Source organism: Lycorma delicatula, chromosome 10 (assembly GCF_047948215.1).
Source record: "Lycorma delicatula isolate Av1 chromosome 10, ASM4794821v1, whole genome shotgun sequence".
In the NCBI taxonomy this organism is placed as follows: Eukaryota; Metazoa; Arthropoda; class Insecta; order Hemiptera; family Fulgoridae; genus Lycorma; species Lycorma delicatula.
Window position 1 is genome coordinate 86,063,219 of NC_134464.1, and position 15,234 is coordinate 86,078,452.

The following is a 15,234-nucleotide window of genomic DNA, read 5'->3' on the forward strand; positions in this document are numbered from 1 at the left end:
CAGGCCACGTTTGAAATATGTAAAACAAATTGTTAGGGATGTAGGATTTAGAGGGTATACTGAAATGAAACGATAGGGAATCTTGGAGAGCTGCATCAAACCAGTCAAATGACTGAAGACAAAAAAAAAAATATATATATATATATATATATTGGATTCTTAAAGAACTTAACAAAAATAAATAAAATTTTATTTAAAAATAACAAACGATTAATTTTCTTCCATGTCTTAAAATTTATTTATCTTATAACATTTATAAAATTTTATTTTTATTATAATTATATTAATGTACTTTTATGTTAAACATGATTTCGAAATTATAAATCTGCGTCATTAAATTTAATAAACGAAGTTAAAATAACGTAAAAAGATTTACTATTTTTTATTTAGATTTATTAGTTTTTTAATTTTAAAAACTTTTTTAAATTTATAAAACTTCCTTTATATAACAATTTTTATTATATGTTACGACATTTATTTTTCATATCATAAAATTTATATTGGCTGCAAGAACGTTTTACAAGCTATAATTAAAAAACTTTAAAACATTTTTTTCACTATCTTTAAAACTTTTGATTTTAACCTTTTTTCATCCTCGGGCTAATATTTCTAATCTGTACAGGTTCTAGAGCCGTAATCCGTACAAAAATATTTTAATCTATATACAAATATATATGTTGATTTTATAATTCAATACTGTCGTCCTAAGCCAACAATACAATCATTGTATATTTTACTTTTAAGTAGATTTCATAAGAAAGCTTCTTATTGTAATGGATACCATGATTCGACTTCCGGAAAATTTCGACACCCAAACCACCAGTCTCACTTTCTTATGGGCACGATAACTGCCATAATTTTGCACCAATTACTTTCAAATTGTTCCCTAAAAAAAACTCGACCCAAAATCTCGGTCAAGTTTATTAACGGCCGAAATCGGACCATAGGGATAAATGGCTTTATCAAAAAACAAAATATTACTATAACTTTTTTATTAAGCAAAATATCGAATTTGTTTAAAGTCCCTACTAATCTTTGGATAAGGGCCTAAAACTTATATAAGTAAAGTTTTTTGATATCGCCAACCACTGGCCCAGGGGGAGGAAAAAATGAGGTTTGAATACAAAAACATCATACCTCCCTTAATAGATACAGTATCGAATCGGTTTAAAGTGATCGTTATTCCTTTAAATATTACCTAACACTTTTGTCTGTAATAAGTTTTGATATGACTAACCTTTACGGCAAAGGATAACCAAGATGTCTTGTCGTATGCTAAACATGGGAAACATTTTTTCACATGCAACCATTGCCGTATTAAGTAAATTTGGAGTTTTTATTAATTTTACGGTGAAAATCTTTTTTACCCCCTATTTATTACCGGTGAAATTTACCTCCGCCTTCAGGCGTGCATAAAGGAATTTTTTTAACCGACGTTTTTAATAAAAGTAGGTATTATTTCCGGTAGCATTGAGAGGTAGCGGGAAGAGAAAATGCATTTTCTTTACATTGTAAGGTATGAGAGGTATGGAAATACCATTCATATAAAACGTAATTTATATACTCGTAGATATATATATATATTATATATATATAAAGAAATTACATTTATTGTTATAAAAAAAATTACTGTTACTGTGTAAAAAATAGTAAATAAAATATTTTTGCAATAAATATTGGCTTTCCAAAAAAGGGCCATTTTTAACGGTTTTTCGGATTTTTTTTGTAATAACTGACTAACAAAATCCAATTTTTAACGGCTTAAATAGGTCCTGATTCTGTAGGGGAAGAGACCCTCCGACACATCCCCGTTCCGAGCCCTTATGGGCTTTACCGGAGGTCATCTTCCAAACCTCGGCTTTTGACACATTCCAGTCCGCCTCGGCCAAGATGCCACGAGTGACATTCCCATCGGTGTACTACTATTTAATGAACTCAAAACAAAACACATCTCACCGAGCCTTAAGCAAAACTGAAAATACCTAACTAACAAAGGAATTGAACCACTTACCCGTAGAAGGGAAAAAGTGAGTTCACCAATCAACACGAAACACAAAAATATCACACGGAACAATAACACAGTAACAATGAAACAAGACAAAACAAAGGACAACAAAAACATAATTTATAAAACAAAAATAGAATAAAAGAGAAATCCAAGCAGAGCTCTAGATCCCGTCAGCAATCTTTGCTGAATACACTATAAAACTCTCCACTATTGCTCATTCGGCCTTTTTTTTTCTTTTTTTTCCCCCTACTCCCTCGGGCCGGTTATCCAATTAAGTATACGCAGCCCGAGGAAGTGTCCTTTTACTCAAAAGAGGCCTCCCCACCCACCGATTGTATGTCCGGCACGGTCGGTCAGCCCCCCCGGTCGGATCTTTTCTTTTTGTTTTCTTTACATTGCCTGCCTCAAATTCCCAGGGCAGGAACCGAGTCCGACTATGCCGTCCCTTGTTGTCCATTTATCGCATTCAAATATTGTATGCTCAGCTGTGTCATCGCGTTCACAGTACCGACAACGTGGAGAGCTTGTTTTGCCAAAGCGGAATAAATATTGCTCGAAATTTCCATGTCCAGAGAACAACTGAGAGACATAGTAGCTGACCTCGCCATGCCTTCGTTTGACCCATTGGCTAATGTCTGAAATCAACCTTTTTGTCCACATAGCCCCCTCATGTTGACTCCATTTACGCTGTCATGCCTGTATAACCACTTCAGAAGCATCACCCCGTTCCATGCCCTGAAAGCTAAGCCAGCATTCCAAAACCTGGAGTTCTATGGGTTTTGTGGATTTACCAAACAAAATTCTACAATCAGCACAAAATATCACTAGGGAATCATTGAATAATGCAGTATTATACTATAACAACCGACTAGCACACTGTCAAACAATAGAAGGAGGACATTTCAAACATTTATTAAAATGAAGTAAATAAGCAAACGTTATCCTGATACTGTATATATATATATATATATATATATATATATATATATATATATATATATATATAGTTTTTAAATAAATATAATCGATAATACCCATTTAATTTTTTTTTTATAAATTTATTTATTTGTAATAACAGTTCCTTAAATTATCAATGATTATTTTTCAAAAGCCAAACTTTATCTTGCCACCATTTTGAGTATAGATATCGCACCAATTTTTATTTATACCAGTTTTCTTGCCTTAACGATACCTTTAAAATGATATATCGTACAAAGGGTATTTCATTTAAAATATTTGATTTACAATCCCTGGGCAACCCCAAAGAAGGGGTTGAAATTCTATTTCTTATCAAAAAAATAAAGTAGTTGACCGATACCTTATCCTGATAGCTACAGTAATCTATCTGGAACGGTTTTAAAGTTTTTGTGGGATTTCCAGACTTTTGACTCGCTCGTTCTTTATACATTTTTTATGTCTCTCATCTTAACATTTTCCCGTCAAGTACTGATATCGGATGTTGCAAGTACCAGACTACCTGTTTTATATAAGAGCATATGGTTAAAATCGTATATAATATTTTTCTTGCAACAGCAAAAAATACATGGAGTGAAGGAATAGAGAAAAGCAATAAAACTCTACGGTAAAGTAAGTAATTTTCTTTTAACAAAAATATGAGATAAAAGAACCCAACTAATCTGGAATTTAAGTTTAAAAAGGTATACATTTTCCATTATATTTTAACTAAATTTAAAATATTAAAAAATTAATGTCTTATACCCCCAAGAAAATTGAGAATTTATAAGAAAATTAAGTAATTTTAAAATGTAAATTTTCTACCATCATCTAGTTTTATGGGATTTGTTTTAGTGTTTATTACAATTTTTTAAAGGAGATTTATTATCTGCATTAAAAAAAACAATAAAAATTTGATTATTGAACACATTCAACTAAACTAGGGATGATCATTCTCCCTTCTAATAATACCCTAAAGTACAAACATAAATCCCTACAGCAACCAATATCTTGAAGAGTCTTAATTCTAAACAAAATTTACATTTTATGATCAAAGAAATATTGTTGTATAAAGAGTATACATACACTTTTATTTTTCATTTTAATACTATATTGTTCCCTAATTATGTTAATAACATAAAGTTAATAAAATTTTAAAATCAGACTAAAAATTGATTCCAAATATTTTTAAACAAATTTAATGAAATTAAATATTAAAGAAAATTTTACATTAATTAGTCCTTAATACAGCTCTTTTATAATAGACACCAATATTTCGTTTTCGTTAATTTTGCAAACAAAATAAAAGAAAGAATTTCTCAGTTTGATCCCATTCTTTATAGTTATATACACTGTTTATAAACAAGGAGGGCAATTCACGAATAATGTAACGAAATTTCAGGATATGGTCTACTGGTGAAATAAAATAACAAGGTTTTTATTATCACCAGTAGGTTCGGACATGCTTCGTTAGCGAGAATTTACTGACGAATGATTTCGTCCTGATTTCTGTGCCAACGGTAAAATTAAGCCAACTATAATTTTTTTTGAAAACAAAGTTACAGGTAAATTTAGTAGTTTGTATATAAAAATTGAAAAATAACAATAGATCTAAGAATAATATTTTCATTTATTTTCTTGAAATACTGGGTAAACAAAAAAAAAGTAGAAAAACACGCTATTTAATGTTTGTCGTAAAATAACTTTGTTAAATCGAAAAACTTGTAGAGAATTTTATTCTGAACAAATTGGTTTGAATTAAGTCAGCAGAAATTAAATATACAATTGTAAAAATTTTGAAGTTTATTAAAAATAAAACAAAGAAAAGCAATTGATATTAACTATCGGAAAATTTTCTATTATTAATAAACAAAACAAGTAAATATTTGGGAGATTTAATGACTAGGTAGAAACTAATATCTGAGAACTATATACTTTACATAGAAAAAAGTAACTGATCACTATTTTATAAACATTTTCTGACAACTTTTACTAAAACTAAAAGCAGAATACATTACGTGTATTGTATATTTAAAGACGTATTTCCATAAACTTGCAGAGGATAACTCTCAAATGTTTCCTAGGCTTTATGTAACATAAAAAAACAGAGCTACAGGTAAATCAATTTAAAATAACCAAGTTCAAATTATTTGGTTTTACAATCAGTATAAACAAGTTTAAATAGATTAATCTGATAAATTATTTTTAGCAGAAAGTAAATAAATTGGGATACATACAAAATGAATTAAAATAAAAATTATGGTGACATAGAGAATCAAATTACTCTTGACTCACCTTATAAACCAGAATGCCAGTAGACAGTGTTCTCATTCTCACAAAAAGTAATTGTCTTCCAATCATCGTTACCAACACATTTTGAAAACCTAAGAAATAAAATGTTACATTTAATGATAACTAGTTCTTTATTTATTCCTTAGTAAAAAAATAAATTTTATATTTTCCTTACGTAATATATTACGTAAGGAATATATATATTTTATATTTCCTTACGATATATATTCTAATATCATACGTAGAATGATAGATTAATACATAGTTTGATCCTATTGTGTAAAATGGAGTATCTCATTTCTGAACCATCAAAAGTTACAGTGTTTTTAAATATAATACCTCTTTTGCTACTCATTCATATAGGATTGATTTGATAAATCTGTTTAAAGTAAAAAGATGGCGTTCATAATACTTTGTTGAAATCATTTTTTAGTTTCCCGCATCACCGGTAGGAGAATACATTAAGCTTTAATTTGATATATTCATAATTTTGTTTATTAAAAGCCATTCGAGTGTATCAGGTATTGCGATTAGTGAAAAATTGACGAAAGAAAATTTGATCTAGTAAAACAACACTAATTTTGAAAGAAAAAACGTTACAAAAAACTAAAGCCAAGCCGATTAATTATTGGTATTCATTACAGTTTACAAGTCTTCTGATTATTTTTGGCTGGTCTGTGAGCAGAACAGCCTGTTAAATTAAAACTTCAAAGAACACTAAAAATGTCCATGATATAGTGATGAAGATAGAGTGTTGAAAATGCATGAGATCACAAGACAATAAACAACTCAAATAAATAGGTGCAATATATGTACATATATATACAGGTGTTTTTATAGGGCTGGCTATACTTCTTCGGATTCTACTTGTAAAACTAAACAAAAAATATCCTTACGAAAAACGGAAATGTATCCTTCGTTCTCCCACTGTCCGCCATTGTGTTATTTTTATATAAAAATTTGTATCTCAATTTTGGATAGAGAAATCACATTAATATTTGATAAGCGTCTTGGTAGCAAATTTTTAAAATTAGCTAAAAATCAGGACTTAAATACCTTCGAAAATTATAAAATGGCGGCCATGTATATATTTCAATTCGTTATATATCTCCATAAATATTAGTTTTATCAAAATTTATGTTTTGCTGAAATATTAAGCCTTTTATTTTGAACAAAATTATATTTTATTTTTTAAAATCGGTTTACAAATAACCGAGTTATGGCAGAAAATTGATGTAATTTTGTATTTGTTTTCATGTCCACTTTACGTTCAAATCGATTAAATATTAACTGTCTTTATTTATTGTTAATTCTAGTATTATAAATTAGTATCAAATTAAGTAATAATTTTCTCACAATAATAGACCTAATAATTATGACACAAAATTACATCATAATAACATAAATTTTGATAAAACATTATAACAATATTACAATATTTATGGAGATATAACGGATTGAAAAATAAACATGGCCGCTATTTTGTAATTTGCGAAGTTATTTAAGTCCTGATTTTTTGCTAATTTTAACGTTATTACCAAGACGCTTACCAAATATTAATGTGATTAATCTATCCGAACTTGAGATAAAAACTTTTATACAAGAATAACAAAATTGTGGACTGGTGGAGAAAGAAGGAGAAATTGCCATTTTATCTAATGATATTCTACTAAAAGTAGAATCCGAAAAAGTATAAGCAGCTCACCAATTTGGAAACACTCTGTATATATATAAACTTGTAAAAATGATTACCAGATGAGTGATGTGTTTCCACCCATCTTATGAAAAGAACAAGTAAACATTTCTAAGCCCAGGTATGTGGCTGTTTCAATGTAATTGAAAGGAATCTTTGGACCATTTCATAACAGTTCAAGAAATCTGGGTATATCGCTACGGTAAAAGTGACAGGGTGCTTGGGTTGAGAATTGCTTGAATGACGATCCGACCCAGGGAACAGAAAAAAAAGAAAGGGATATCGCTACCGACCTAAAACTAAGAAAAATTTAAAAACAGTAAAATGTATCCGGGGAACTCAGAGAAGATTTAAACTGTTCCATCAGAAGGAAAAATTATGACCATTATCTTTTGGTATGCTTGTGGTATAACCTTCATTGATTGAAGGTAAAACGATAATTGGGAAATATATTGTATCTTCTAGATCATATAAATGAGGAAATAAAGAAAAACATTAATACATTTCTTAAAAAATAAACTTATTTTCTACCAAGACAATCCACCAGGTCACCCTGAGTTTGTAACATCAAAATTCTTCCAATTAATGAAATTCATCTTCAACCCCTCTTCAAACTTTTGACCATATATGAATCTGTGGACACATCTGTGATCTGATGTGGACACATGTGGAATCTGTGGCTTGGTAGAAAGAGATCTATGAGAAATAATAAGTTATTGTTTAAATATATGCCTATTTGAAGACTTGGATAAATCATTCTGTAACAATGGGACCGAAAAATTTGAAAATGTTTGAACCGATTGTATTTGGAAGGAGATTACATTTAGAAATAAAAATAGATTTTTCCTAAAAGTTGGTTCTTATTTATTTTAACGGATTTATCAAACATTCTTCGTACATACCTCCTTTTCTTCCACTTAACATCTAAATGAAGGTTAAATTCTAAATTAAGATTTACAAGTATAACAGCACTTATAAATAAAACTATTCTGAATATCCTATTATTAATTACCTTTTTTCACCTTTAATATAAAAAATTATTTTAAATCGCTATAAAAATAAGTAATTAAAATAAATTATATTTTTAAAATATTTGTATATTAATGATATGTCATTTTGTTCTTTTGTTTTTCTGTACATGTATTTTTAGGAATTTCTTCAATAACAACATTGACAGTGCTAGCATTTGAAAGATATTTAATGATCACCAGGCCGTTTCATAGGCACCATTTAAGTCATAAAAACGCAGGAATGATGGTTTTCGGCATCTGGGTTTACGCCGTATGTTTAACAGCTCCACCATTATTCGGCTGGGGAGACTACGTCAATGAATCAGCTAATATAAGGTAAAATTTAATTTTAATTAATAAATTACATATTATTACATATATATTATTATTAAAAATTATTCTAATAATTTCTTTTAACAGAAGACTGAATAATAAAAAAAAGTTTAGTTGAATAATTTGAAACGAAAAATAATGATTTTTTGTTTAACCTCCAGATCCACTGTTAGGTATTAATTTAGAGGATGAGATGAATGATTTGTAGCGTGTGTGAAAATGCCATGTTTGACCGGGATTCGAACCCGGGATCTCCGGGTTCAATTTTTTGCAATTTTCATCCGGGATCTCCGGATGAAAGGCCGAGACGCTACCACTCGCGTCACGGAGGACGGCAATGATATAATTAGCGCGCTATATCTCGATCGACAGTTTTGAAACATTATTACTCGCTTCATAATATAAAGATAAAGAATCGAGGGTAATTTTATTTCATTTCAAAGTCACTTTCCTTTTAACTCTTCCAAATTTATTTCATTACTAAAATTTTCTTGAGGGATAAAACTGAAAAAAATAATTTTTTTTAAGTATTTTTTCGTTGAACTTAATTGACATTTTTCATTTTTTAAAAATAAATCTTACAGATGTCTAAGTGATTAACTGATCAAATATTGTTATATGAAGTGTGGCTATTAACTAACGAGACTAATGCTGCTATAGAAAAACTGTGCATGCGCCAAATGCGTATGACGGATATCTGTGTAGCGTGAAGCATTCTCTTTCGATTGCTGCCACTGCAGTTTCTGTAGACATATTATTCTGGCCGTGGCCTTCATTTGGATAACATCTGTTTTTTTTTGTTTTGCCGAAAAAATTATGTGTTTTATTAGAGTAGTCGTGAAATTTCACATGAAACTTGAAAAAACCGCTACTGAAACTTATTTTTTATTAAAAAAAAAGTATATGGTGATGAATGTTTATCACGTGCGCGGGTTTTTGAGTGGTTTAAGCGTTTTCAAGGTCGTCGATAAGATGTTGAAAATGATGTTCACCCGGGTCGCTCTTCTACATCAAAAACGGATAAAAATATTTAAAAAACTGGTAATGTGATACGATCTGACCATCGGTTAACTATTCTGGTTTTTATTCAAGGTCCTTGCTCAACTTTTTAAAAATAAAAAGAAAAAAACGACCCGACCTGTGGAAGAAAACTCATGGGTTCATCAGAACAACGCCCCGGCACACTGCATTGTCTATCAAGACTTTTATAGCCAAGTACAACATCCCAGTGTTATATTGACTAGTTTCGGCGTGACGTCTGTACGTACGTACGTACGTACGTATCTCGCTTAACTCAAAACGATTAGCTGTAGATTGTTGAAATTTTGTATTTAGGACTGTTGTACAATCTAGTTGTGCACCTCCCCTTCTGATTGCAATCGACTGAACCAAAAGTGTCCAAAAAGCCCAAAATCCAAAACAATTTGGATTTTTTCTTAACTGAAGTAACAAGCCCTTATTGAGAAATATTCAACGATATATGATAAATGGCAGTTATTTTCATTGGTTCCGGAGTTATAGACAAATAAATTTTAATTAATGAAATAATTGGATCAAGGGGAAGGCACACCGATTCGAATCAGACTTCATCTCTTTTTTTCTTTTAACATTTTTTTTTTTGTAATATAAATATATTGATTTATTCCCATTTATTTACCTCTGATTGTAAAAAAGTTTTTACGATAAATAATTAAAAAACATACTGCGAAGAATTGCCCATACCAAAGCCTCCAGAACATGTGACGTTAGATGAACAGAGCTCAGAGTCTGATACAAGTAAGGAACGAAAAGAAACAGATTCTAATGATACAACTTTTGAACAAGCAGTTCATCTGAGCCTCGTTTACTGACTTAAGAAAATCTTAACGATCTCATACGAGATTTACAGCTATCCAAAAAGCAGTCGGAAATTCTTGCTTCTCGGCTAAAAAGATGGAATCTTCTTCAAAAGAAAGCAGACATATGTTCTTATCGTAATCGTCATTCTGAATTTAAAAACAATTTCTCTGAAGAAAATGGCTTAGTATTTTGTACATTTCATTTTGTATGACATTTCTTCTCTTATGGAAATACTTTGTAATGAACATAACCCAACAGAATGGCGCTTGTTCATGGATTCATCTACAGTTAGTTTAAAAGCTGTGCTTCTGAATAATGGCAATAGATTATCATCAGTACCTGTGGCTCACTCTGCTAATATGAAAGAAACATATGAAAACTTTAAATTTATTTTGGAAAAACTTCAATATGCAGTGAATGAATGGAATATTTGTGGTGATTTAAAGGTAACTGCACTTATTCTTTGTTACACAAAGTACTGTTGTTTTTTGTGTGAATGGAATAGTCGGGACAGTAAAAACATTTCATTAGAAAAGAATGACATAAACGCGAATCATTTATTCCTGAACAGAAAAATGTGAATCATGACCCGTTGTATAATCTTAAAAATGTGTATCTATCTCCGTTGCATATCAAATTAGGGTTAATGACGAAATTCATCAAGACCATGGACAATACTCCTGATTTCATGTAATTAAAACAGAAGTTTCCTAAAGTTAGTGATGGAAAAATTAAAGTAGGAATATTTGTGGGTCCACAAATATGTTCACTAATCCACGATGAAAAGTTTGAGAAATTATTGAATCCACTGGAGAAAGCAGCATGGAAAGCATTCAAAAATATTACTCAGTCTTTTGGGAAATCGAAAGGTGGAAAATTACCATGATATTGTCAACGATCATATAAAAATTTGGTTTGTAATATGTCCTTAAAAGTACACTTCCTGCACTGGGATGTAGATTTCTTCCTGAAAAATCTTGGCGCAGTGAGCGATCAGCACGGTGAAAACTTTCATCAGGTGATTTCAACTATGGAAAAGAGGTATCAAGGCAAATGGAATCTTAATATGCTGGCCGACTATTGTTGGATCATCAAGAGAGATGCTCCACAGGCGAAATACAGCAGAAGATTCTCATTTCATACTTTCAAGGTGAATGAATGTTGAATAGTTAAGAATGCAGAAAGTACTAAAATGTTGAAATTATAAATGCCTGTCTCTCGGAAACCTTGCGTGATGGGGAAAACCGATATCATATTTGAATTCAGGAGAAATAATACTATCAAAATGACATATCTTTCTTCCCGAGATAAAAAAATATTTTTCTTCCTCAATGATATCAGGAGACTCTGAAACGCCTTTTTTTATTATTTAAATTACTTATAAAAATTATAGGTAATTAATTATTGTTACAAATTAAAAAAAAATAAATATTAAAAATAAAAACGCATTGTAAAATGATACAGTTTCATTATTAAATTGTTTTACTTATTTTTTTCACTTTTAAATATATTTAAAATTTGTTTTATATTTTTTAATTTAATAAATATAATATGTTTCAAAACTTTCTACTTTTATTTTTAAATAAAAATTAAGTAAATGGTGGTAAAATTCAATTCAACGAATGTATTTTTATATAAAATTTATAAAGTATATTTAATATATTAACGATAAACTTCAACAGTATGGAATAAAAATATCGAAAAAAGATTTTAAGCTGTATTTATTTGTATAACTTTACTGTAGAATCTGCTTCAGTTACCTCAAGCTCACTTTTCTCTTTCACAACTCATTTTTTTTATATTCATTTAAATTTTAAGTTATAATCTCATTTTATAAAAAAATTGTTTAAATCTTAAATGAATAGACAACTGCAATTCAAATTAAAAATTTTTTTAATTCGATTTTAGTGGAAAATATAAAGTTAATTATTAAAAATTTATACTTTCATGAAAGTTTTCATATATTTAATCTAAATTTAAAGTACAAGGGTAATAAAAATTTAAAAAGGAGGTAATTAAGAATCAAAAATTTATGAAATTATTACGAATAAAATTTATTAAATAAATAACAACGTAAGAAGAAGGAAGTTAATAAAAAAGTAAAATACGAATAATTAAATGACGTAACATTAAAATACTAAATAACTCTTTAGATATTTCTTTCTTAAAATAAATTATTAAAATACTTGGCTAACTAAATGAACATACGTAAGAAATCTCTGAACCTCGGATCTCTTATTTTAAAAAATGTTTACAATGTAATACAACTAAATAGATAAAATAAAGTGTAGGCTTCCAATTCATGAACTGGTAAGAAAATAAAAAAAAAAATAAAAACGTTGGAAACAATTTACAGTTAACAACAGAAACAAACTCGTTTTTTTGTCAATTAATTCACCACATGATCTAAAAGAACATACGTGGATATATCTCATGAAATGATTATAGCGTATAAAAAATTTCAACCTTGACCGGGATTAGTAACTAGAACCTTGCAAATGAAAGACGAGACATTACTACTCTGCTACGGAATTTAAATGATAAATAACTTTAATATAAGTATTAATGGTTCCCTATAAAAACCATTTAGTATTTTATCAGGAAATACATTTGATCTATGCCGGCTTCCAAAATTTTTAAAAATTTCAAACTATATATTAATCAATATGAAGATTATGGATATAAAATTAGTTTTATATTTTATATACTTTTGACATTTTTTGTTTGAACTGCAATCGTTTTTTTCGAAATTTAAATTCAGTTTCTTTATATAGATCAACTTTCGATAATTATTCTTACTTCAAATGTAATTTTTTTTTATAAAAGTATTTATAACAGTATTTGGACGAACTAAAAAAAAAAAAATTCTTCCAAAATCTGTGTAAAATTTTGTTCACAACTTTAAAAGATTTTCTTCTAGACCTAATGGGACATTAGCTACGGTGAAACTGATTGCTCTTGCAAAAGCTGCTAAAAAAAGGTCTTATACCTAAGGACCACAAAATCTCTTCAAGAATTGAATAAAATCACACTTTTTTGCTTACAATGGCAATTGATAGGCATATAACTTCATGATACATTTAACCCTAGAGGTATAGTTATTTACATTTCGTTTTTTTTTATACAGAAAATGTTTTTCTATGACCCACGACATTTCTTTTTTCTTGAATTATCTTCAGCTTCACTATTAGTCTCGTAGCAGTCGCGTATTTTTTATATCGAGCAAGGAAGTATTCTGACCAATTTTTGAATTTTTTTTCCAGTCAAATATACAAATGGCTTATTTCAGGGTCCTACAATTATTTGACAAGTCTGGTCTTTTACCGCCATCAAACGTTTATTGATAATATATGTTTATAATCAGATTATAAGTAAGAATATTCTCATATTGCAAACACCAAAATGATATCTTTAATTATATGTATAAAGTTGATGTCTAACGAATAAATTAGAAATAAACGACCAGTACTCATTTTCACTGACATCTCATCGACCAGTACTTATTTTAAACTGACATAACCTCATTTTCACTTTTTTTGTGAATTCCCATCCAGATTTTGCTAATATTCCCAGTCCACCCAGACGTTCTACTGGACGAATCGAACTGATTTTTTTTCCTTCTGCTCGAAGTGGCCGGCAGATATGTCATCAAACATCGACGGACGTTTAGTGATTTTTCTTTGAGTAACAACCTCAAAAAGTTCCTCTGTAAAGAAATATATGAGAATTTCTCATAGGAGACAAAATTTTGGGATCTATTAACTCTTGATGACATACCTGATGGTCATTCCGAACAAAATAAAACAAAAAATGTGATGTGAACAACATAGGACTTCCTTATTCGCCAATTAAATTATATTTACACATTTTTTTTTTTTAAATGAAAAGTACATAAAATTTTATTTCATTAAAAGCTTCTGATATATTTTTCATTTCTTTATTATATTGAATTATTCATCGTAATTGTTTTTTTACCACGCGAGGTTAATAATAATTAACTTTAATATATTTAAATTAAAAGAATAAGTTAAAAAATAAAGGAGATGAAGTCTGAATCGAACCGATTTCCCTTCCTTTTATAAGATCCATATATTTCATTAATTAAAATTGTATTTGGCTATAACTCTGGTACTAATCTAATAATTATTACTTATGATATATCGTTGAAAAGCTCTCAATGAGGATTTATTACTGCAGATAAGGAAAAGTCCAAAATCCTAATTCTTTGATAATTTGGGCTTTTTATGGGCACTTTTGGTTCAGTCGATTGCAATCAAAAGGGGAAGAACACAACTAGATGTTATAACAGTCCCAAATCCAAAATTTCAACATCCTACAGCTAATCGTGTTTGAGTTATGCGAGAAACATACGTACGTACAGACGTCACGCCTAAACTAGCCAAAATGGATTCAGGAATGGTCAAAATGGATATTTCAATTGAAATCTGGTAACGGAAATTTTTTTCGATCACAGTACTTCCTTTACTTCGTACAAGGAAGTAAAAATCAGCTAGATTCATCCAGTAGAACGCCTAGACGAACTGAAAATACGTTTTCAGGCCAATTTTTTTAAAACATGATAATATATTAATTATGTTAACATAATTATTTCTAAGGAAATTTAGAGTAAATAATCAAAAATAATTATAAAAATTAACCTCCAAAGGAGTCAAATTAAAAGGGTTTAAAAAATTAATAGGAGTTAGGAAACCTAAACCTTGATAGGTATATTTTCCTCAGGATTAAACTATCACTAAAAAATGTTATTTTTCACGCAACACATCACACGGATGGAAAGGTATGCAAACTGATCTAAAAATCTAAATGGTGTATTCCTAATTGACTTTCACTCACTCATTAATATTCCTATTTGCTTGATAACCAAATAACTTAAATTTGACAAAACTAATTTTCTGAACGAGTTTGTAGAAAAATTAAACTAAAATTGGTTTGATTTAGTGATTGGACAATCACTAAATCGTTAAATAGATTATTCCTAAGTTTAAAAATTTATTATTTGTTTCTGTAAAGGTCTGGAATTTACACGTGCCGGTACACTAAAGTCCCCATCGCTGCTTGGCTCGCGCTACATGGTTACTTGCGAA

General features: G+C 29.3%; 1 protein-coding gene across 1 annotated transcript in view; it reads left to right on the top strand.

Annotated features, from left to right (window-relative positions):
* Nucleotides 1-15,234, top strand: part of LOC142331387 (parapinopsin-like) — a 252,942-nt gene that overhangs the window by 209,597 nt on the left and 28,111 nt on the right. The window contains exon 3 of the mRNA XM_075377268.1: nucleotides 8,098-8,293. Within this exon, the coding sequence (XP_075233383.1) occupies nucleotides 8,098-8,293 (196 nt within the window). The remainder of the gene's footprint in view (nucleotides 1-8,097; nucleotides 8,294-15,234) is intronic.